Source organism: Saccopteryx bilineata, chromosome 2, assembly GCF_036850765.1.
Source record: "Saccopteryx bilineata isolate mSacBil1 chromosome 2, mSacBil1_pri_phased_curated, whole genome shotgun sequence".
Lineage (NCBI taxonomy): Eukaryota > Metazoa > Chordata > Mammalia > Chiroptera > Emballonuridae > Saccopteryx > Saccopteryx bilineata.
This window is the reverse complement of record NC_089491.1, coordinates 359,217,279-359,242,204: the sequence shown is the minus strand read 5'-3', so window position 1 is coordinate 359,242,204 and position 24,926 is coordinate 359,217,279. Positions and strand designations below refer to the sequence as shown.

The window sequence follows — 24,926 nt, the reverse complement described above, 5'->3', positions numbered from 1 at the left end:
GTTGTCAAATGATATCCATTGAGAGAACCTAATGACGCTCATTTGCATAGTTCTCTCTCTGACTTGGAAAGCCTCCTGCTCTGGTAATCATGGAGGAGCAGCTGTATTTTCTTGTTTTCTATCTCTGAAGCACTGCTTCGTCCGTTGGGGATGTTAATCTGGCTGGGAAGTATGTGTGTGTGTTTTTATTTTTATTTTTTTATTTTTTATTTTATTTTATTTTTTTTTCATTTTTCTGAAGCTGGAAACAGGGAGAGACAGTCAGACAGACTCCCGCATGCGCCCGACCGGGATCCACCCGGCACGCCCACCAGGGGCCACGCTCTGCCCACCAGGGGGCGATGCTCTGCCCATCCTGGGTGTCGCCATGTTGCGACCAGAGCCACTCTAGCGCCTGGGGCAGAGGCCACAGAGCCATCCCCAGCGCCCGGGCCATCTTTGCTCCAATGGAGCCTCGGCTGCGGGAGGGGAAGAGAGAGACAGAGAGGAAAGCACGGCGGAGGGGTGGAGAAGCAAATGGGCGCTTCTCCTGTGTGCCCTGGCTGGGAATCGAACCCGGGTCCTCCGCACGCTAGGCCGATGCTCTACCGCTGAGCCAACCGGCCAGGGCTTGTGTGTGTGTTTTTAAAACTCAGAGTGTAGAACGTTCCTTGGAAGGTCTCCATGGCTGGGTACCTCTTCCCCGGCAGGGCAGCTGCTCTGCTCCTTTGAGTCATCCCAGGAGGGTGTGGGTGGCTCCCTCTAGGGTCAGCAGCAGTGCTCCTGCAGGGGGAGCTGACAAGTGTCCATTTCCTCAGGCAGCTGAATGCCTTTCAGGGAGATGGATTGGGTGACAACCTAACATGGGCCACGTGTTGTGGCCAACAAGCCATGCCTGGTTTGTGTTTCCTGTAGCGTAACACAGGGTTGGGTCACCCCTTTTTATTGCAAAGGCTATTCCAATAGCATCCAAATCTTCTCTTCCCCTCTGAGCTAATTCCACTCCGATCTTGCTGGGCGGTTGCACTGATGATGATGGTGATGATGGTGAAAGCTGCTCTGTGCTCAGCACTTTATGTGCCTGATCCTACTGAATCTGCACAACCATACATCTCCATTTTACGGATGAGGAAACTGAGGCCCAGAGAAGTTCAGTGGCTCACTTGAAGCTGTATAGGTAAAAGCAGCAGATTCAAAATTAGACCTTAGTGTTTCTGGCCCCCACATACCAACTCTTTGAAGTGCAGTGGAAAAGTATATAGAACCAGTGGTCGGGTATTATTTTTTTTCCTTTGCATATTATATTAGGGTGTTTCTCCTAACAATGATCTCCTTTTAGACCTCTCATTTATACATAAGGGGGAATTAAAGTCCGGACAAGAGTAATTAATGCCTTGTCAAAATCACATTGCTGATTACAGGTGGAATTAGAGCTATTGTCATGCTCAGTTTTGGGGGCCTGGCTTCACTTTTTACACCACAGGTAAAATGGAGGCAGGGCTGTGCTCTGAGCCACACTGTGGGCAGCGACGGGGCAGCTGAGTCTTGCTGGTGCTGGTTCAGTGTATTCCCCGAGTCCTAGTTCTGACAACCAGGAACCACGAGGTGAAATGTTCAGGTGAAGTCAGTTCCCTGAGTCCTGCTGGACTTCCTGTGTGCCCAAGCCTTGTCCCTGCACAACTGGCTGGGAATGAAATGAGTGTTCCGGAGGTTTGGCCACTCCTGAGGGATTCTCAGGTGTTGAGACCTAGCTGAGACTTTTGGAGTTGCATCCTGACCACCTGCTTCCAAACTCACCCTTTTCCCTCTGCATGTGTGGGCGTCTTATGTCGGGAATACACTCTCCACTGAAAGGGGTACTTCCCCTTCCGTTTCTCTTCAAGTTAACAAACAGTCTAATTTTTTCCTTTCCACATTTTCCAGGCCTCCCAAATGATTGTGTCCTATGATGAGCATGATGTCAAGAACACGTTCAAATTTGGGGTCATTTATCAAAAAGCCAGGCAGGTAAGCACCACAAGTCCATATTGGTCACTATATCCTGTGTTTTCTCACTGGGGACTTTTTTTCTTCCTTCCAAGTATGGGAGTCCTATACTAGATTCTTAAATATCCTGAATACAGTGATTTCAAGTATGAGTTCGACTGGAGGTGGCTGAATTGTCAAGGTAGGCTACTCCTCACACAGGCCTGCAGAGCTTTATATGGTGATGTAGTTTTCCATACAGTGAAATCTAATTCTTCCTGGCTCCCTCAGCTTATCATTGTCTACAGGCTGTTGGGCACAAGAAAAACCAGAGTAGGTAGAGGGAATGGATTAGCCCAAGGTGCTGTCTCTTTGCCCACCATCCTCCCAGCTGGGAATGGCTTGCTCTCCCTAGACTTCAGTAGTGCAGGAGCCAATTGTGTGCATTTCCTCCTGAATCTGTATTCAGCGACATCATGTTTGTAACTTGAATTCAGCCACGGCCGAAGTATTTGCGTCTTAAAACCTGGCAAATACCAGGGCTTCTGTATTCCAATTTGGAGAGCTGGTTGTTAAAAAATTTACCAGGTCCTGGCTGGATAGCTCAGTTGGTTAGAACATCATCCTGAAGCATAGAGGTTGCTGGTTCGATCCCAGTCAGGGCACACACAGGAACAGATTAATGGTCCTGTCTCTCTCTCTCTCTCTCTCTCCCTTCCTCTCCCTCTGAAATCAATAAAAAAATAAACATTAAAAAATTTACCAGTACACTACTGCTCACCCTCCTCTGTCTCCTTTACCACTTACGTGCTGCTTTGGAGTTAGGTGTGTGAATAATGTGTCTTAAAGTGTGTTCCATGAGACAATTAGTCTGGTGAAGTACTCTGTGAGCAAATGACTGGGAGGGCATTCGGTTGCATAGAAACATTTTAAAGACTCTAAGTACCCCCGAGATAAAGAACTCTCTATAAATTTTTGTTGAGTATTTCTTAACATCCTGAGGAGTAGCCTGCTGAACATGCAGTTGTTTCCCCTCCTAGGTTTTATGAAAGAAGGTTCCACACTCATTTTATCTCTGTATCATCTAGGATCCTAGCATGGTGACTTTGTCTAAATACACTCATAGTTTTTTGTTATGTGAATTAATGAATGAACAAGAGTTTGGGCTCTGCTAATGGTAGGTTGAAAGTACCTTTCACTATTATCTGTGGGTTTGCGTGTGTGTGTGTGTGTGTGTGTGTTTATGCACACCGGTGTCTTTCTTGGCTACATAATAGCTGACTCCCTTCTCTGAAGATATTAGACCATAAGAAACATAAGTTTGCTTAAAAACACTCTAATTAAGGGAAGAGTTTAGGAGCTGAAAGACCAACACAGATAAATCATTTATAACTTAGGGGAGATTATTCAGGTAGCTGCTCTGATGATTCTCACATATTGCATTTTTATTTTGTACAGCTCTGCTAATATAACCTACCTAATTAAAGTTCTTTGCTTGTGAAATTTACCAAAGCAGATCTCATAAAGTGATTACAGTCCAATGTTCCAGCAAAATTATAATTACTGAATATTAACCATCCATCTCCGAAAAAGAGTCTGTCTGTAGTTTATGTACCTGATGCTGCTGAGGCAAGGTGGGGGCACATAGGGAGATAAGTCTTTTTTTTTTTTTTTTTTTCATTTTTCTGAAGCTGGAAACAGGGAGAGACAGTCAGACAGACTCCCGCATGCGCCCGACCGGGATCCACCCGGCACGCCCACCATGGGGCGATGCTCTGCCCACCAGGGGGCGATGCTCTGCCCATCCTGGGCGTCGCCATGTTGCGACCAGAGCCACTCTAGCGCCTGGGGCAGAGGCCACAGAGCCATCCCCAGCGCCCGGGCCATCTTTGCTCCAATGGAGCCCTGGCTGCGGGAGGGGAAGAGAGAGACAGAGAGGAAAGCGCGGCGGAGGGGTGGAGAAGCAAATGGGCGCTTCTCCTATGTGCCCTGGCCGGGAATTGAACCTGGGTCCTCCGCACGCTAGGCCGACGCTCTACCGCTGAGCCAACCGGCCAGGGCCGAGATAAGTCTTTTTTAAAAAAACACTCAGCAGATTATTGTTTTGCAAAACCTACAGACAGGGGACATGTAAAGTGAACATTTGTTGCATGAAAGCCCTGTGCTGGTCTTAGGATATAAATAAACCCCATTTAACTCTTCTGTTTGTCAGGCACTGTGCTAAGCACTGTGGGGATACAAGTGATGACTAAGACCTCCCTGAGTGCATGGTCAAGCTCAAGGCCAGTATAAAAGTAAAGATAGGGCTAATACCAGGCTGGGTGTGAATCTGGAGAGATCATGGACTGGGTTGTTTTCCCAGTGGAAGATGGATGTGGCCTGGAGGTAGCTGTCCTCCCACACTTTGGCCTCAGGACCTGGGCAACTAGACCGTTGGGCTAGAGTTGGGATGCCTTCCTGGCATGCCATGGAACTTTTTCTGTGAAAGGCTATATGGTAAATATTTTAGACTTCATGGGCTATACTGTCTTTGTTATAACCACTCAATTTTCTAGTGCAAAAGCAGCCAAAGACAATATGTAAATAAATTGGCCCAATTGTGTTCCAATAAAACTTTATTTATAAAAACAGGCAGCAGGCCAGACTTGGCCCACAGGCCATAGTTCGCAGACCTCTGCTAGAGAGCCTTGTGTCCCAAACTTCAGACACTCACAAACCGTACTCAGTACCTGTATCCTATCATTTGTTCCACTGTATGGCACTGTTATACTTTTATCACACCCCTACTAGAAACTACTTCTAATATTTTCTTTTAAAAGTTTTTATTTTCAACTTAAATGCATTTATTTTTAAAGGAAATTTTATATTGATACTCTGATTGGAAAATCAGTATCATTTGCAATGAAATGAAGGTAATTCTAAACAGAAATACTATATAACAAAGGAAAGTCACTGTAATCTAGACTCTACTACCTATTGAAGGCTTGGAAGCTCAGGTCTGCACTTTCTTGTTTTAATAGAGGTGTAAAGGAGGCGTGAAGGCCTCAGCTATTGGAGATTTCTCCTTGAACTGACAGTGCAGACTGCAGCGGCTCTGTGTCTCACGCCACGCCACGCGCTCTTTGCCGCCTGTGGATGTTTGCAGAGTGCTCAGCGCTTGGCGGATCCCGCCGCTGTGGGCGGAGCTGACCAGGCGGTGCCACGCGGTGCCACGCGGTGCTTAGGGTGTCACCCCGTGGAGCTTGCTCCTGTTTTCAGCTTTGCTTTTTGTTAAGAAAAAAATGATTAAACTTTTAATTTTTAGATAGTTGTAGATTTACATGCAGTTGTAAGAAATCAGATTGAGAGGCCTAGTGCACCCTTTACCCAGTTTCCCTGGCCTACAGGGAATGTCTTACAAAACAGTATCACAGCCACGCAATCTGGGGGTCTTATTCCGATTTCCCCAATTTTGTATCTACTCATCTGGCGCGCGCATGCGTGCATCATCTGATCGCATATTTAGGTTACATAGTCAAGATACAGAGTCCCATCACCCTTTTCACTTTCAGATACCTTGCGTTGCCTTTTTATAACCATGCCAGTCTCCCTCCTGCCTCTGTGTTCCCTTCCCCCTTCAGTCCCTAACGCTTGACAGTTACTAATCTCTTCAAGGATTTCTGAAACTAAGTCATTTCAAAAATGTTTTCTAAATTGCATCATACAGTGTATAAGATTTTGGGTTGGGTTTTTCCCACTTAGTGAAGTTCATCCAAGTACTGGAGTGTATCAGTAGTTCATTCCTCTTTGTGGCTGAGGAGTATTCTCCGGCATGGCACACCACGGTCTTCAACCATCACCCGCGGATGGACAGCTGGATTGCTTCCAGTGTGGGGCTATTGTGAATAGAGCTGCTTTGAGCATTTGTAGACAGGTTTTTGTGTGAATGAGTTTATATTTCTGTGGGATAAATTTGCCCAGGGGTACAATTGCTGGATTATATGGTAATGATATGTTTAGTTCTGTATGAAACTGCCAAACTACTTTTTAGAGCGGTTGTTCCATTTTCCATTCCTACCAGCAGTGTTTGATTGATCTGTGATCTCCATATCCTTGCCAGCATTTGGTGGTGTTACTATTTTTTAGCCATTCTGATAGCTGTGTAATGATATCTCATTATTATTATATTTTATTATTTTAATTTGCATTTCTCTAACGGCTAATGAGGTTGAACATTTTTTCATGTGCTTATTTGCCATCTGTATATCTTCTTGGGTGAAATGATCGTTCATGTCTTTTTCTTTTTTTCATTAGTGTGGTAAGAGAAACTTTAAAATGAAGATTAATCACAATAGATCCTAATCCTTAAAGTAGAAAGCAGAAGCAGAAGATGCTATTTGCAAGCACAGTCTTCTGTATCTGAACAGTACAGAAATATTGCAAGAGAAAGAAACTAGATTAAGATGGCTGGCTGTTGACTCTTTTCCAATTGGATTATTTTTTACTGTTAAGTTAAAAAAATTTTTTATAATAGCTTTATTGAGGTGTAACTCACATACCATACAATTCACAATGGCATGTGAGTTATACCTCAATAAAGTGTACAATTTAGTGTGTGTTGTATATTCCCAGAATTATGCAGCTGTCACCACCATCTAACTCCAGACGTTTTTATCACCCCCAAAAGAAACGCTACATTTGTTAGCAGTCACTTTCCATCACCACTTTCTCTAGCTCCTGTTAACCACAAGTGCACTTTCTGTCTTATAGATATTCCTTGTCTGGACATTTCATATAAATGGAGTCATAACATGTGGCCTTTTGTGTCTAACTTCTTTCTCTAGACATACTGTTTTCAAGATTCATCCATGTTGTAGCCTGAATCAGTACTTCATTCCTTTTTATGGCCGAATGGTACTCATTTATCCATTGTATGGATATACACTGTGCCACATTTTGTTTATTCCTTTGTCAGCTGATGGGCATTTCAGTTGTTTCCATTGCGGGGCTTTTATGAAGAATGCTGCTATTAGCATTCGAGTGCGAGTTTTTGTGTGGACTTATGTTTTTATTAGTCTTGGGGATAGTCTTAGGAGTGGAATTGCTGGGTCTTATGGTAACTCTCTGTTTAGTCTTTTGAGGGACGGCCAGACTCTTTTCCAAAGTGAGAACACCGTTTCACATCCCCACCAGCAGCCTGTGTGGATTCTGAGTTTTCTACATCCTCACCAACACTTGCCTTTCCTTTCGATTCTAGCCGTCGGTGCGTGTAAAGTGGTATCTCATTGAGGTTTTGAGTACTATTGAGTTTTAAGGGTTCTTTATAGATTCTAGACAGGAGACCTTTGTCAGTCCAGCTGTCAAACTCCCATGTATGGATTGGGTTTGGCATCATGTCTAAGAACTCTTTGCTTCGGCTTTGCTTTTTGTACCGACCAGTGGCTTTTGGTTGAAGGGAACGTCCTCATTAAGCAGCCCCGGAAACCCAGGTCTGTGAGGAAGCCTCAGTGTTTCCTCCAGTCGAGGACAGAACCACTGGATGGCGATTGGGGTGGGGGAGGGGGACAAAGAGAGAAAGGGACCAGGTGTCTGGACAAGCACATTCCTTCTCTTGGCACCAAGAGGGCTTTTTCTGACTCCTGCCCCTGGCCTGCTTCTCTTCCAGACCCTGGAGGAGGAGCTGTTTGGGAACAACGAGGAGAGCCCAGCTTTCAAGGACTTCTTGGAGCTGCTGGGGAACACCGTCACCCTGCAGGACTTCAAAGGGTAGGTTTTGGCCAAGTCGAGGTTCTAGCCCCATGGGAGAGGACTTGGAGGAAGGGTGGAGGGCGGCAGCTGAGTTTTAGGGAGGGCATGTGAGAGTTAAAAACACGTACAAGGAACACATGGTTGTTTTTCAGCAAATGACTAACACTTCTTCCTAAGGAAGCCGTGGTCCAGGTACTCCAGGATGGCAGGGTACCCGAAAAGCAATGACATCTGGCCTTGGGCTGCATGATGAAACTTCCCGCCCGTCAGACTCGCCTACTTAATTGCATTTGACTCAGACTAAGAGTGAAACAAATCCACCTTCCCTATCACTCACCTGCCAGGCCTTCAGGAAGACAGCCCTGTGCTGTTTGGGGGAAGTGACCCGTTTTAGATAATACATAAAAAGAATGGACAGTTAAGAATTGGTAGAAATACAGTAATTCCCCTGGTAGGAATTTGTGGTTCTCTATATGGACAGAAAGACTATTGGAGCTATTGTTTGGAAAAGTCTAGCCTTTGATTTTCCTTGGCAAAAGCAACATTTTGGGAAGGGCCTTTGGACCTGGCCTGACTGGGCTGTGCTTCATGGCCGGCACATGACAGAGCCCTCGGAATGCCCACTCCAGCAGCCAGACTAATAGTAGCTCCTCATGTGTGATAACAGCCAGTTCCACGCCTGCCAGGTGGCAGATATTCAGTAATCATTTTCTTCTGCTGCTTTCTTCTCTTCCCGCTTCTTCCTCCCCCTTCGTTCCCTTGCAGGTCGTCGCTACCGTCTGGTGTCAGTCAAACATGGGGCACAATTCCACCTCCACCACTTATTAGGTCTATGACTTTGGACAAGTGACTTAAGCTCTGCAAACCTTAGTATCCTCATCTGTAAAAAGGGAGCTAAAGATGATACTGACCCCACAGGCGGTGGGGGGTTATAGATAATGCCTGTGACGTGCTTAAGTTAGTGCTGGGCACAGTCAGCACTGGTCGTCACCACTCCTGTTCTTATTACACCATCTCCTGCTGACTCTGAGACGCCATCTTTGTAAGTTGCGTCCTGATTTCACAGACATTAAAATATGAAAAAAAAAGGTGTCTTAGAGATCATGTCATCCTATCCCTTTATTTTAGAGAGAAAGGAAACTGAGGTCCAGAGAGATTAGGTGAAATGCCCACCATCACGTGCTGATTTAGGGGCAGAAGCAGGTCTGCAACCTAGAATATGTGACACGTAGCCCAGCCTGCTTTCTGCCACTCCTGGCCCAAGCAGAGCACTTTTTCTGGATCATATTACATTGCCTGGGGGTGGGGCATGGGGACTGATATTCAGGGTCTGTTTTATTTCATTTTCTTAAAGGAACCTTCTTTCTTCTCTTGCTGAAGGAAACGACCCTAAGAATTTGCTTAGCAGCCCTATTTCCATAAAGAAAGAGGGGGCAGCTCCCAGAAGCCCGCCCAGTTTCTTAGTTTCCTGCCTGTGAGGAGATAGCCAGAGAAGGGCCTCCGTGGGTACCTTCAGGCTGGGTGCTGCCGTGATTGGGTCTCCACACCAGACACGGGCTGGGCAGAGCTCAAGCATCTGTCACCTCTTCAGGCTGACTCTGGGTTGCTCCTGTGGGGCTCAGTACCATCCAGCAGGGTCACCAGTTGCCTTGACTCTTGGCTGAGGACTTGGACATGGCCTTGCAGAGAGCAAAGGCTTGTGACCTACCTGCCTTGCAGGTCACTGGCACCCAGGATAGCATCTGTCTGGGACTGTGGGTGGATGACCTCCCTTCCCACTTGATCCTGTGGTATGGAGGGGACAAGCCAAAGCTTGGAGTGGAGTTCTGCCTTTGTCTTTTAAATGCTGGTTTATGATAGAGCACCAGGGCTCATGGGCTCAGAAGAGCAGCTCTCCCTGCTTTCTCGCGTCTCACTCTCAGCCCTCAACTCTCCACGCCTCTCATTCCTTCACCTGCCCCCATTTCTGAGGGAAGATTGCACCGAGTTGCCCACTAACCCTCACTCTCTGTGGCACTTGCTCTGATTTTTTACTGACAGTTTCCGAGGAGGCCTGGATGTGACCCACGGACAGACGGGGGTGGAGTCAGTGTACACGGTATTTCGGGACAGGGAGATCATGTTTCATGTCTCCACAAAGCTGCCGTTTACCGAAGGAGACGCCCAGCAGGTAACCTCAGTCGGGAGGGCCCCGGGATCCTGGGGCGTGCGAGGTGAAAGCCTGCTTCTAGTCCCATCTACCTGCATCTGCCTGAAGGGACTGCACCCCCCCACCCCTTTCATAATCAAGAGGCCAGGCTGTTCAGCTGTGTTCTTTTTCTGTTTGTTTGTTTTTGTTGTTTTATTTTGTTTTTACCTCATAGATGTAGAGAAATTAACAGAATACTTTAAAAAAATTTTTCTTTTTCTTTTTTTTTGTAATTTACTCATTTTAGAGGGGGGGGGAGAGAGAAATAGAGAAAGAGAGGGAAGGAGATAGAGACAGAAACAGAGAACTAGAAGGGGAAAGGAGCAGGAAGCATCAACTCCCATATGTACCTTTTGACCAGGCAAGCCAGATGTGTCTAACTGGTGACCTCAGCGTTCCAGGTCAGTGTGTTCAGCTGTGTTCTTGTCAAAGCCTGTACCATCAAGTGATCTCACCAAGGCCGCTTGGCAGTGCTGCTGATGTGTGGCAGGACAACAGACAGGCTCACGTTATCACACTTTGACCATAGGGAAGGCGTGGTCAAAAGACTGTTTCCCAGGTCACTGGGGCAGAGATGGGAGCAGAGCCCAGGTGCCCTGATCACATAGGGGGCTGGTGAAGAGTATGTGATTGCGTCTGAAGGTGGCAGCTTGATGCCAGCCCTGCACTTAGAGATATGTGATTCTGGGCAAGCCGTGTAACCTTGTGGCCTCGTTTTTCTTATCTGTAGAGTGGGGATAGCACTGTGCACGTCAGAATATTGTGGGGTTCACATATGGTTTTGACTGTAAGGCTCAGTATGATGCCTGGTTTCCTACCTAACAGCTGTTCCCTCTCTAGGCCACTGGGCTTTTGCCCTCCTTCCTTCCCCAGTGATGTATGTGGTGAGATAGTCCCACTGCCCAGCTCTTCTTGTCCGCAGTCTCAACTCTCACCACACCTGCCCAGCGGGCAGGAATTCAGCCTCTCTACCTCAAACAGGGAGCCCTGGGTGAGACCTGCGCTTCCAGGGTTTTCCTGCTCACCCTCTCGTTTGCCGCTTCTGGCTTCTGACAGCTGGGTGCTCCTAAGGGAGGCCTGGCTGTTTTCTTGTTGAGCCCCGAGGCCAGCAGCTGACCCCTGGCTGTGGCACCCTTTGCCCGTCCCACTCTGCACCTTTTCCGTCTATAAGAAAATAGGAAAGGAAGGTAGGCCTTTCACCAGGTGCTGACCCATGCATTTCTGATCAGGGAACTGGGGAGGGAACACAGATGTAATATTGTAAACACAGTGCTTGGCTTCTTTGGGAAAAAGGAAATTGGCAAATGAGACTGTCATTTGGCTCTACAATAACTACTGAATGTTCCAGAAACAAATGGGAGCAGGATTCCTTTCGTATCCAAAGTGCGTTTTCTCTCAGTGTTTCACCTTCAGTGTCTGTCCCCTCCCAGCCCCTGCACCTCCGGCCCAGCCTGTGGCTGAGGGCTGCTCTCTGTCCCCTCCCAGCCCAGCCCCTGCACCTCCGGCCCAGGCTGTGGCTGAGGGCTGCTCTCTGTCTCCTCCCAGCCCCTTCACCTGCGGCCCAGGCTGTGGCTGAGGGCTGCTCTCTGTCCCCTCCCAGCCCAGCCCTTGCACCTCCGGCCCAGCCTGTGGCTGAGGGCTGCTCTCTGTCCCCTCCCAGCCCAGCCCCTGCACCTCCGGCCCAGGCTGTGGCTGAGGGCTGCTCTCTGTCCCCTCCCAGCCCAGCCCCTGCACCTGCGGCCCAGCCTGTGGCTGAGGGCTGCTCTCTGTCCCCTCCCAGCCCAGCCCCTGCACCTCCGGCCCAGGCTGTGGCTGAGGGCTGCTCTCTGTCCCCTCCCAGCCCAGCCCCTGCACCTCCGGCCCAGGCTGTGGCTGAGGGCTGCTCTCTGTCCCCTCCCAGCCCAGCCCCTGCACCTGCGGCCCAGCCTGTGGCTGAGGGCTGCTCTCTGTCCCCTCCCAGCCCAGCCCCTGCACCTGCGGCCCAGCCTGTGGCTGAGGGCTGCTCTCTGTCCCCTCCCAGCCCAGCCCCTGCACCTGCGGCCCAGCCTGTGGCTGAGGGCTGCTCTCTGTCCCCTCCCAGCCCAGCCCCTGCACCTCCGGCCCAGCCTGTGGCTGAGGGCTGCTCTCTGGCTCACTGTCAGGCTCACCTGTGTTCAGATGGGCTCTTGGCAAGGACTGGATAAATATTAATGTTCTCTTCCCAAGAAATGGGATGATGTGTGTGGAATGAGTGAGACAAGTGCTCAGTAAGTGAGACACTCAAAGAGAAGCATAGGGCCTGCATGCCGTAGGTGCTCAGTAAAGGAACAAATGTGTGGGTAAGCCCCTGGCCAGGACCTGGTGTACAGGAAGGCCTTAACACTTGAAATCCTGTGTGTGAATCACCCAGCACGGCTCCCAACACAGTAGGTGCTTGGTGATTGAGATCACCTGTGACAACACCTGGCGGAGTTTGGGGTACGAAATCAGGATTGGGTTTTTCACTCCCCGGTGAACTCTGCTGAGCCCTGCCCATTTTTCTTTAAGCATGGCTCTTCTCCCCTCTGGTATGGAATAATCTGCCCCCTCATCCCTGCCCATCCACATTTTCATCGCGTCCCCCTCACAATCTCCTCTTCCAGGAAGCCTTCTCAGATTGCCACCAGGCCTCTGACTTTGCCTTCTTCCCTGCCTCCTGCACCCTACAGTGGCAGGCATTTGTGTGCAAGAGCTGATTTACAATGTGCTGCCTGGTGGCTTTGTTCCTGTTCTCAGGTAGCTTCACTTGTGTTTGTTTTTCTCCGGGATTAGTTACAGGCTCTACGAGGACAACTTTTACCTCTTCTCCCTGAGTCCCCGAGTCAGAGCTCTGTACATGGCAGAGCTCAGTGAGATGCTTGCTAGCCTCCACCTAACAATTTGGGCAGCGGCCCTATATTTTTCTTTTTGATGGCTTCTAAAGATTAAAATAAAAAGCTCCCTGGAGAGGTAGGTCTCTGAGTTCCAGGGTTTATGTATAAAGATAGAGTAATGAGGAACTTCCTATATAGTTTCATACTGCTTTCAGGATGTTCCCAGCTGGCTTATAACAGTGGAACACTTTTTTTGTTTAGCTCCAGAGAAAGAGACACATTGGGAATGACATTGTGGCCATCATCTTCCAAGAAGAAAACACACCGTTTGTCCCAGATATGATCGCCTCCAACTTTTTACATGCCTACATTGTGGTGCAGGCTGAGAGCCCGGGCACAGAGAACGCTTCCTACAAGGTGAGGAGAAGCTGGCACTGGAGGAAGCAGCGGCCTGGGCACTCCACCACACTTTATGGAGTCAGTGATACCGGGAAACACCAGTTCTCAATGGTTGCTTGGGCTCCTCTCCAAGATGTCACTCCTAGCTTTGGTGTGATTGTTTCTCCACGGTTCTCAGGTTTCTGGGATTTGGGGGCTAGGCTCTTGGTGGGGAGCACCCTCTGAGGTCATCTCATCCATCTGGTCATCTCCAGGCTCAACAGCACTTAGCTCAAGGAAGCCCGAATGCTCCTATTTGCTAGAGTAAGGCAGAACTAGAGGGGTGAAGGAAAAAGTAGGGGACTGTCAGGAAAGGGAAAGGAAGGAGGGTGGTAACAACGGGGAGAAAGAAACAGGTGTTTTCGGTGAGAAGGGTGGAGAGCAGGGGCCTGGTAGACCCTGGCCACTGGTCCAGCTGTTCTGGAATAAATGACCCATCTTCATTTGGAAGACTCGCAGGGGGATGGTGAGTACTTGGGTCTCAGCGTCCTGACCAATAGGCAGTTTTTCAGACTAGCTCAAAACTCAGGCATGCAGGTGAGCCCATCATCCTCAGCAGCCCTCACTGTGTTCACGCCTGATGGCTAAACCGTGAGCTCTCTCCTCTTCTCCACGATAAGTAATCTCAACCTCTGGGGCAACAGTTTCTCTACATCACAGTGACTTAAGGGGCATGATACCCAAGAGTGGTGGAGCAAAGCAGGGCTTCTAAGGTGGTTGCTATACAGTCATTGAACCCCCTGCAGATACCTGGGAAATGTTGAGTTTATGTGCTTCTTTGCGTTTTCTAGGCAGGAAGGCCATACATAGCTCAGGCTCTCAGAGGACTGTCTGCTCCCCGCAGTATGAGGAGCCGCTATTACAGGGAGAGGGGAGAAAGCCTGCGATTGCTAATGGGAAACTCGGAGGCCTGGAAACGTTTCCTATGTAATAACCTGGGCCAGTGCTGGTTCCAGGGGTTTAAAAGCCCTAGCGCCTCATGGCCATCTTCGTGAAATACCAATTCTTTTTTTTTTTTTCAGTTATTTTATTTTTTTATTTTTTAATAATTTTATTTTTAATGGGACGACATCAATAAATCAGGATACATATATTCAAAGATAACAAGTCCAGGTTATCTTGTTCAATTATGTTGCATACCCATCACCCAAAGTCAGATTGTCCTCTGTCACCTTCTATCTAGTTTTCTTTGTGCCCCTCCCCCTCCCCCTTTCCCTCTACCTTTCCCCCCTCCCCCCCGAAACCACCACACTCTTATCAATGTCTCTTAGTTTCACTTTTATGTCCCACCTACATATGGAATAATGCAGTTCCTGTTTTTTTCTGATTTACTTATTTCGCTTCGTATCATGTTATCAAGATCCCACCATTTTGCTGTAAAAGTTCCGATGTCATCATTTCTTATGGCTGAGTAGTATTCCATAGTGTATATGTGCCACATCTTCTTTATCCAGTCATCTATTGACGGGCTTTTTGGTTGTTTCCATGTCCTGGCCACTGTGAACAATGCTGCAATGAACATGGGGCTGCATGTGTCTTTACGTATCAGTGTTTCTGAGTTTTTGGGGTATATACCCAGTAGAGGGATTGCTGGGTCATAAGGTAGTTCTATTTTCAGTTTTTTGAGGAACCACCATACTTTCTTCCATAATGGTTGTACTACTTTACATTCCCACCACCAGTGTATGAGGGTTCCTTTTTCTCCACAGCCTCTCCAACATTTGCTATTACCTGTCTTGTTAATAATAGCTAATCTAACAGGTGTGAGGTGGTATCTCATTGCAGTTTTGATTTGCATTTCTCTAATAGCTAAAGAAGATGAGCATCTTTTCATATATCTGTTGGCCATTTGTGAAATACCAATTCTGATAGAAGATTTTTGGGGAAAATGATGTTATACAATTGTTATGTCAATACAAAGCCAGATATATTAAGGACAAAATTCACATCAATTTTCAACCCAAGTGTGAGGCTTAAAAAAAAAAAAAAGAAAAGAAACCCACACCTCTCTCCTGTTAAGGAGAGCTGATTCCTTTCCATGCCCATGTTCATGGTCCTCGGTCACTGAGCAGTCTTAGCTGAAAAGTTAAGAGAAACCATGGTTTAGGCACTTCCTTGAAGGCTATGGGCTCCCTTGCTTGACCAAAATGGGCATTCAGTTCAAACAGCTGCTGGATTTGTTGGTAGAAGCAGGTTGTATTCATTCAGTGCCTACTGTGTGACAGGGGTGGGCACATGGAAGTAACGTATAGAACCGGCCTTCAGAGAAAAGCCAGAAGAGCCAGTGAGCAGTCCAATGGACTGCTCAAATAGACAGCGGTTTCTTTCAACAGCCAGTAGGGGCAGAGAGCTACTGAGCAGTGCCCCCAAAGTAAAGCTGTGTGATAGGGGACTCCCGCCAGGCACCCATGTACAAATGTCTGGCTTGTCTGCTGGACCTCTGCTGGCAGAATGGGACCTCTTGTGGATGTTTAGTATTTGCTTTTAGTTCCTGATAGGAATTGGAGCTCAGCTAACTGGCTTATCCACTTCCCCAAAAGCTCAGTAGCGTGGGACAATACAGAGAAAAACCAGAGGTCTAAAAATCACCACCCTACCTCCAGCTTTGATGCTAGAAGTCTTTACCAAGGCTTCCCAGCCATGGGCTATGGTCCAGGTAAAAGCACTTACCTCAGAGAGGTGATGAGAAGCAGAGAAGTAGGACCCACAGGAAGAGCCAGATTGTTCCTGGGATGTGGGACCTTGTGCTCTACCTGTCAGGAAAACATTGAGGTTGGAGGGCAAGACCTGTGAATAGGGGCCAGGGAGTCAGGTGGCAGGGAGGGAGACCAGCCTTCCAAGGTGCTCCCAAACCTCTGTTCATCCATACCCCAGCAGCACCCCATGTGATGAGCAGACTCAGGAGGAGCTGGTTAGATCCCTCAGGGAGTCCAGGGTGAAACAAGACCTTGGTTGACCCTTGCAGGCTTAGGGGCTATGGAAAAGGAGAGTGAAGTTTCCCCAGGGGCTCAGCAATGCCCCAGGAAGGCCCCGCTGGGGAGGACAAACAATAGGAATGAAGAGGAAAGGAGGAGGAGGGATGGTCTAGAAACATGCAGGTAAGGGCCCCAGACCGAGAGTCTCGGGAGTTGGGGTTCTGGTCCCGGGCCTGCCTCTGACTGCTGTGTGACCTTGGGCCAGTTGGTTCACTCTGTGGGCCTCTGAGTCTATCTGTGAAATGAGGAAGTTGGACTAGACACCCTCAGAGTTCCGTCCAACCCTGATAAGGTCAAGAGGGGAAGTAAAGGGAGTTGAGAAATGTGTGTGTCTATGTGTGTGTGTGATGGATTAAAAAGTGGTTAGGGGGAACTCTATAGTATTTCAGGTGCATATTAGGTGCATATTAGTAGGGAAAGCAAAAAAAAAAAAAAGCAGATGACAATGGTTACCTCCTACTGGGTGCTGACTCAATGCCGGGCACTATACTAAGCCCTTAAAAACATTCTTGTTGAATCCTCACAAGCCACCGGCCAGGCAGAACCTCTCATTTGCCCTGTTTTACATGGGGGGGGGGGGGCAGCAGGGTTGGGAAGGAGCTTAAGGCTGGAGGCCTCCCACAGAAGCAGTGGAGCTGGAGTCCTTGTCCAGGTCTGCCTGGGGTCATCGTCACTGAGCCGTCGGAGCAGGTGGGAACTTGGCTCCACAATTTGAATGTGCATGAACGGTCACATCAGATTATTTTTCCGATATAATTCTTGTCCCCGTCCTGCCAGATTGGAAGGAAATTCCAGCTGAGGGATCACCAGGACCCCCCCTCCCCAAGGTCTCCCTGTCTGGGACCCCTAAGGTCCTGCGGAGGTCTCAGGAGTCTCACGTGAAGCAGATCATTGGAGAGGGGTCCTGGCTGTGCACCCCTCCCCCTCACTGCTTACGTATTGTTTGAGTAGCCTTCACGGTTCTCTGAGGCTTCCAGGCCACACTTGGGCGTGGGGGTCTTATCGAGTCTGGACCCCTTCGAGGCTCCCCACCTCGTGGTGCATCCTCATTGCTCACATGCCCCAAACCTCCTCCTCGTCCCCACCTTGAAGAGTCTCTTCCCCAGAGGGACCTGCTGCCTCCAAGCCCCGTTCTGCCCCCTGCCGGGCAGCCAGGCTGAATTTAGCAAACAGGAAGGTGAGGCTGTGTTGAGGCAGCTTCTGCTTTGAGGCCAGCAACCCAACTGTCCCCAAGAGGAGGAAACAACAGAGGCCCCGCGCTTTGCTGGAAAGGGGTCAGGAGAGGGAGCATAACGGGGATAGAGGACGAACTGCTGTCACAAGGAAGGGCCCGCCCCCTGTTTTTCTGACATGGCTGCTGTGGTAGACTTGTCAGTCTGGGACACTTGGTGGATTTAAGAACATGTATGAAGGCATTTACCCAGCCAGCACAGCCCACTCAGATGCAAGCCTGGGGGAGGGGTGTCAAGGCGGGAGGAGGGGGGACTGGGCCCGGCCTCTGGTCCTGTCCCCCTCAGCAGCCTGTCACAGGCCTTCCCACCACCCCTCCTTGGATTCTGGCTCTGTGGGTGGAACTTGACTTGCGCCCTGGGTGCATGGTGGTTGGTGGTGCAGAACCGTGTTTGACAGGCTGAAATCAGATCAGCCAAACCTACCCCGTTCCCTGACGGTGGGCACTGCAGCTTGGGCCCTGCAGCAGCCTTGAGCTTGGGGAGAGAGAGCCTCGGATTTGGTGTTGAGCAGCCCTGTCCTGCTCCCTTCCCTGCAGACGCTGGCAGGGCCTTTCGTTGGCCTGGCTCCGAGCTGCCTGCTCACCCAGTCTGGCCGACTCTCAGCATCTGCCCTACTTCACAGGCCGGGCAGCTGGCGGTGTGCCAGGGCCGGGCTCACGTCACTGGCCACCCGCCTGGGGACGGGAGAGGGCAGAGTCTCCAAAGAGGCCTGCAGCCTCGTGGGCTGAGGACAGGTGAAGCCAGGGCACCTGCCTGCAGAGGGGAGCTGGAACTGTCCCGAGCCTGGGAGACCCCACACAGAGCGTTTGGTGCTCTCACTCCATTAATTCATGCCTCGCCAGGCTGGCCCAAGGTGCGCTTCCACCCCGGAGCTGGTACACTCCTTGGCAACACGCAGCGCATCTTGATGCTCTCCACCCCCAGTCCCAGTCTGGACCCTCCGCTGCTAGTTCAAGCCTCGTGCAGCCCCACTGACCCTGTGTGTGGGGTCAAGGCTTCCCAACACCCGTCTGCCCACTGCACAGAAACCTTCAGGAGCACCTAACAGCTGCAGATTCTTGGCTCTTCAACAGAGCTGCTGATTCAGTAGGCCTGGGTGGAGCCCAGGCAGTCGGTATTTAGTTTTTAAGCACCGACTGTGTTTGAAGTGTGATAAGGTTCGGGAGTCAGTGTTGTGGGGAAGAACCGCAGACAGGGTCTGGATTCTTGGTTCATCTCTGTGGCTAATCCCCTGCGTGCCTTTGGGCGATCGCTTCCTGTCTCTGAGCATCTGTTTCCTCATCAGTGAAACAGGGCTGATCATTCTCACTGCGCCTTCTCCATAGGCTTAGTATCCCAATCCAATGCAGATAAGATAAGACCTCTTGCACACTTGTACTGTGTTCGAGTGAGGGTCCCAGGCTGCTCCTCAGCCCTGTCCAGTCATCCTGCCAAACTTGCTTCTGGCCTCCCGCAGTACAGATGAGAACATGTGGACAGTTCCACACCAACCGGCCCCACTTCTAGGAGCTCTGCTGTGCTGGCGATGGCTCAGAGGGGCACGGGGAAGGGGCAGAGAGGAGGTCTGCCCTGGGAAGTGGGGCTCCCCTAGGGCCAGGGCATGGCCAGTGGAGTGCTTTATAGCCCTTGGCTCCGATCTCTTCCCTCCCGGCCCACACTGAGACTCTGTTTCAGGTCTCAGTCACTGCGCGGGAAGACGTGCCTGCCTTCGGCCCACCTCTGCCCAGCCCCCCTGTTTTCCAGAAGGTAAGACACTCTCCTTTTTACTCCTCACATATCCAAGACTCTGGGTGCCCATACCTGAATGGCCATGGTTGGAGTGGGAATCTGGGTGGGAACATTAGCAGGGACTTTATTCAGCAGGTTGAGGGGCTCCCCTTACTTGGGGTCTCTCCCCACCTCTCCTGCTGCCAGGCTGACCTAGCACAGGGTCTCACATCAGGGTGTTTGAATTTCTGCTAAAAGAAGCATTTTTATACCATGTTCCAGTCCTAGGAGCCTTGGGCAAAAATCGCCTCCTGTCATGGAAATGCCACTGTGGGTGTGGAGGGCTGATTTCCCGGGGAAGCTTCCCAGGGAAGCTGGTTTCCAAGTTAGCATCTTAGCAGATGGCCTGGGCTAGGAGTGATCCAGTGTCAGAAGGGACCTTTCAGGGACTCTCCTAGATCCCGCGTTCTGCCTGCTCGTTATGAAGCGAGAGACCTGGGGCTTCTTATCTGTTCCAGGGCCCCGAGTTCAGGGAGTTTCTGCTCACCAAGCTCACCAACGCAGAGAACGCCTGCTGTAAGTCGGACAAGTTTGCGAAGCTGGAGGTGAGAGTGCGGTCCCTGCTGGCCTTCCTTCTGCCCTCCTGTTAGCCAGCCTCTGCCGGGGGCCTGCGCCTAGGGCAGGGGTCGGGAACCTATGGCTCATGAGCCAGATGTGGCTCTTTTGATGGCTGCATCTGGCTGGCAGACAAATCTTTAATAAAAAAAGTAATAACGCTAAAAATATAAAACATTCTCATGTATTAAAATCCATTCATTTCTTACCGCTCATGTTCATGGTTGTGGGTGGCTGGAGCCAATCACAGCTGTCCTCTGGGTCAACACCAAATTTTTATTGGATAATGCAGAACGTACATGGGTCATTGTATGGCTCTCATGGAATTACATTTCAAAATATGCGGTCTTCATGGCTCTCTCAGCCAAAAGGGTTCCTGACACCTGGCCTAGGGGCTGTTCACAGTGGGAAGCCTTGTCTTTGCCCCTCTAAAATCTTCAGCCCTGTGTTGATCTAGTAACGCTTCTTGTGAATACTAAGTCCAGACTTCAGGTCTAGTCAACCATTCACCAATCATTTATTGAGCACCTACTGTGTGCCAGGCTCCATTCTGTTTCCTGGGACATGGGAATAAGTGAGACTCAGTTTCTGCCTTTATAGAGCTCACAGGCTGGTGGGAGGGTCCACTACTAGACAGGTATGATCCAGTTTGTTAGCACTGGGCTGTGATGGAGGCCAGCATGGGGGCTGTGACTTAAGATAGTGACTGTCTCTGCCTATGGGGGACTAGGTTGTGTTCAGGGAAGACTTCTTGGAGGAGGTGGCCCTTCAGCTGCTAAATCTGGATATCTGATGAGCCTTTTGCCAGGAGGAAATAATGGGGAGGGTTATTCCAGGCAGGGAGAACAGCATGAGCAAAGAAGAATTAGAACATGACTTCATGAAGAGGCTCCAGAAGGTTTGATGAAGTGCCTGAGAGAAGGACTCCTGTGGGGGATTGAATGGTGGGGACTTAGCTGGAGGCATTGATTGGGTCATATCAAGAAGGGCTTTGAGTCAGAGGTGATGCGTCCTATTAAAGGACCTAGGCAGGAGAATGATGTTTGATTTGCGTATTAGAAGATTACCTTGATAGTGGTGTAGAGCAGTGGTCCCCAACCTTTTTTGGGCCACAGACCGGGTTAATGTCAGAAAATATTTTCACGGACTGGCCTTTAGGGTGGTACAGATAAATGTATCACATGACCAAGGCAAGCATCAAGAGTGAGTCTTAGGTGGATGTAACAGAGGGAATCTGGTCATTTTTAAAAAATAAAACATCATTCAGACTTAAATATAAATAAAACGGAAATAATGTAAGTTATTTATTCTTTCTCTGTGGACCGGTACCAAATGGCCCACGGACCGGTACCAGTCCGCGGCCTGGGGGTTGGGGACCACTGGTGTAGAGGATAGATTGAAAAGGAGGGGGCAGGAAGGGTGGCCAGTTAGAAGCTATTGCAGATGTCTGAGAGATGATGGCAACTTGCTTACACCAGGCACAGGAGAAGCCGATTCGGGTTCAGTTGGAAAGACTTGATGGACTTCTGTATTAGGGTGGGAAATGGAATTGTGGGGTGGCTCTTAGGCCTTGAGCTTGGGCTCTTTGCTGACATGGGGACCACTAGATGGCAGTGATGTCTGTCGGGACCCACTGGTTTGGAGGTGTCCGCAAAGGCTGGGCTGCTGAAAGTGCTATCCTGGTCTGGGCGAACGGCGCCCCCTGGAGATTGTACATCTGGCTGTGGCGGAACATCTCGATGGAGAGGAACAGTGGGCAGTTGGGTACAGGGATGTGGAGCTCGGGGTAGAGATCTGGATGGAGTTAGCAGGGTAGAGTTGGGAGGGTGGGATGGCCCAGGGAGAAGGGGCCTAGGAAGAGAGCAGAGGGCTGGGTGTGGAGCTGTAGTGTCAGTTGCAACATTTGTGAGCTTGGAGCCCAGCCTGGCCTTAGGTCCACTCTGGAACCAGGATGCAGTTGGCCAGATTAGCAGCCCTCAGGCCAGGTGTCTGGAGCCCCCATGGGGAGGGCACATCTCTGCTCTCTGTGCCAGCACCACAACCTCCACCCTCTCCCCTTCCAGGACCGGACGAGGGCTGCTCTGTTGGACAACCTTCACGATGAGCTCCATGCCCACACACAGGCCATGCTGGGGCTGGGCCCAGAAGAGGACAAGTTTGACAATGGGGGCCATGGGGGATTCCTGGAGTCTTTCAAGGTATAAGCACAAATGTGGCTGAGGGTTGCTGTGGCAGGAAGGTTCAGGAAAAACAAGGGAATAGGTACAAGGTACACATGATCCTGAGCCCAGAGCCCAGGTGTCAGCCAGAGGTGTCAGGACCAGCAGGGGCACCACAGCTGTTTGCAGAGGGCAGGGGCATCAGGCAGTGACAGTGGTTGGAGCAGCCAACAGTGTCTGCTGCATCCTCGACATTCTTCCTTGTTCTGCATCATCCCCTGCTGGCTGGGAGTCTGCCAAGTCGGGACAGGGAAGGAGTTTGCAGGAGAGGAGCCATTGCAAACCAAGAACACTACTGTTTCCGTTGTCTCCTGCAGGCGGGGCACCCAGGGAAGAATGGCAGGAGCAAGGACTCTTCAGCAGCCAGTGGGGGTACTGCAAGGATTCTTCCCAACTAGCAGGGCCAGTGTGATGGAGTTACAGGCAAGGCCCTATGGGTGGGCTTTGCAACGGGAAGAACTTTCTAACCTGAATGAGCTACTAAAAGAAGTAGTGAGCTCCCTGTCCCTGAAAGTATTCAAGCGGAGCTTGGACAGTCACTTAGCTGGCACGGCGTAAAGAAGGTTTATCGTTGAGTGCTTGCCAAGTGCTTATAGGTTCACACAGCACCTCCACCCAGCCTCTGATCTGAGCCTGGCTGTTACCCTGTGCCGTTGGCAGAAGGGGTCTTGTTGTTTCCACTCACACGCAAGGGAACGGGGTAAGAGCCACGGGCCTGCGTAGAACTTTACAGCTACTTAGAGGGAAAGCCTTCTTTCAAACCCAGGTTTTCTGGTTCTTAGGCCAATGTTCTGCTAAATTGCCTGTTGCAGAATGATGTATAAAGCTACAATTTTGGGGACAGTGTGTGTGGGGGTTAGGGTCCGTCCTGTCTATATTAGAATCCCATGTGATCCTGGACACGGTCTTTAAAGTCTCAGAGCTACAGTTTTCTCATCAACAGCACAGGGGTGATAAATGGGACCTCTGTCATGGAGTTGTTGGGAGAATTCATTAAAGTAGTCTGGAATGGAGTAAGTGCCCAGTGACAGTGTGACCTGTTATTACTGTCCTGTAAAGTGAAAGCTTAGCGCACGTTATCCCGTCTAAAGCCTCACAGCTGCCTTCTCTGCCCTGTGGGGGAGGCCATTACTATGGGTATAATAATTTCGGTATAATAATTCATACCCAATTTTAATAACTGTGAGCATAATTTTACACGTGAGGAAACTGAGACTCAGAGAGACACAATTATTTGTCCCAAAGCCCCGAGCAGATACGGAAGTTAAATCTGTGTCCGCCGGATACCAGAGCCCGCGTTCCTCACGACCACATGACGCTGCCTCCGGGTTCCCAGCTCAGTGAAGATTCCTCCCACGCCAGCCGGGCCCAGACAAGCCTGGGGTCCGTCCCTGCTGCTCAGCTGGACCGCAGAGAGCAGGGCTGGGCCCTCCCGGCCCGAAGGGCCAGCTGCCGAGATTCCTCGCGAGGGTGCGGGCAGCTGCGTGTCCAGGCTGGTGGGAGATTCCTGGGCATCTGTTTCCGTCCTGAGGGACACTGGCAGCCAGGGTGAAACAGGAGAGATCAGGAGATCAAGGGGAAAGGGGGACAAGGGAGAAGAGGAACACGGTCAGCTAGTCCAGCAGGGGGAGGGCGCCTGGGAGGCCAGGGCAGGGGGAGGAAACCTCTCTAGGCTCTGCCCCTCATCGTAGCAAGCATTGCAGATGCTCCCGGGTCCCAGGGTAGACGTAACTTAGATATGATTTGAGCTGTGGTTGACTGTGGACGGGTAATGAAGTATTTGTTGTTTTCAGTTTTGCAGGTTTCTTTCTGTATGTTGGACTTAACAGTTTTTGGGTTTTTTTTCGGGTTTCAAATATTTCTATAACCTGGAAAAGCTTGTAGGCTGTGGACACTCCGCCCGAGGTAACCAATGGATGACATGGCCCAGCAGCTACCTACAGGTTGTCAGTCTAAAAAGTGACCTGAGGCCATTTCTCCAGTTCCCTTCCTCTGGTTTGACTCTAGCAGGTCTGACTACAGGGGTTTTTAAGAGAGGGAGAAGCTTCAACACTATCATTACTGGTCTTTGATCCAATAATTCATATAGTGTTTTTTTTTTGACCCTGAATCCTTCCAAATGTAGGCTGAGGACCCCCTACCCTTCTGCATCCTGCTTCCCTGCCTGTGTCTGAGGTGGCACAGTGGGTGGGAGGGGGCTATCAGGGTCAGTCGTGCAGAGCCAGCCTTCAGAGCTCTGACAGTTATGAGCAGCTGTTTTTCCCCCTGCACGTTGGGGAACACAAGCTCCTTTGCCCTATCCATTCCATCACTGCCTGCAGGGGTCCCGCTGCAGAGCCTGGAGCAGGGGCCGGACCCAGCGCAGCAACCCGCAGCCTGTGGCCTGGGGGGATTCTGATGTTGGGCCGTGCCCATGGCCAGGCCTGCGGTCTGTGTTCGCTCAGGAAACTCTCCAGTTTTGACATTTCAGTCTAGGCACCATAGACGGTGCTGCAGTATAAGAATTATTGGCATTTCTCTTGGAGTTCCTTGTCCACACCTCCACAGCATTCTTCTTGCAAGAAGTGGTGAACGAAATGATTCCAGGAAGAAAAGTTACGTGTTTTAACTCCTTTCTATCACAGTTCATGTCTCACAGGCACATGGAAACAAAACTGAGAATTTCCAGGGCTAAAAGCAATCTCAGCCATCCAGCCCCTGGCCCTGTGACTGTTATTCCCCAACCTGCAGCTCAGGGGCCCGCTGTCCCTCTGAGGAACAGGCATCACTTCCCTTGGTCGGGCTCCTGGCTCCTCACACCACTTAGAATAGCTCTTCTTTGCATCCTGCTTCAGTTCCACTGGTGGTCAATTTAAGCGTTTCTTCCATGACAAACAGAAAAATTGGTTTATGGACACCTGGACTTGCTTCTTGAGGTGCTTGGAGATAGTGTCAGGAATCTGCCAGTTCTGCAATACTTTTAAATTTTACATATTTACTTAGCAGATAATATAAAAAATATATAGTTCCAATCATAGAGACTGAACTTTTGCAGCGAAACTCACGATCAA

General features: G+C 49.9%; 1 protein-coding gene across 11 annotated transcripts in view; it reads left to right on the top strand.

Annotated features, from left to right (window-relative positions):
• RAP1GAP2 (RAP1 GTPase activating protein 2) overlaps positions 1 to 24,926 on the top strand; it is a 490,286-nt gene that overhangs the window by 202,979 nt on the left and 262,381 nt on the right. For all 11 annotated transcript variants that reach the window (XM_066263014.1, XM_066263015.1, XM_066263021.1 and 8 more), the window contains 7 exons: positions 1,903 to 1,986; positions 7,589 to 7,689; positions 9,712 to 9,841; positions 12,952 to 13,107; positions 19,010 to 19,081; positions 19,561 to 19,647; positions 21,721 to 21,855. In XM_066263014.1, coding sequence (XP_066119111.1) covers positions 1,903 to 1,986; positions 7,589 to 7,689; positions 9,712 to 9,841; positions 12,952 to 13,107; positions 19,010 to 19,081; positions 19,561 to 19,647; positions 21,721 to 21,855 — 765 coding nt within the window. The remainder of the gene's footprint in view (positions 1 to 1,902; positions 1,987 to 7,588; positions 7,690 to 9,711; positions 9,842 to 12,951; positions 13,108 to 19,009; positions 19,082 to 19,560; positions 19,648 to 21,720; positions 21,856 to 24,926) is intronic.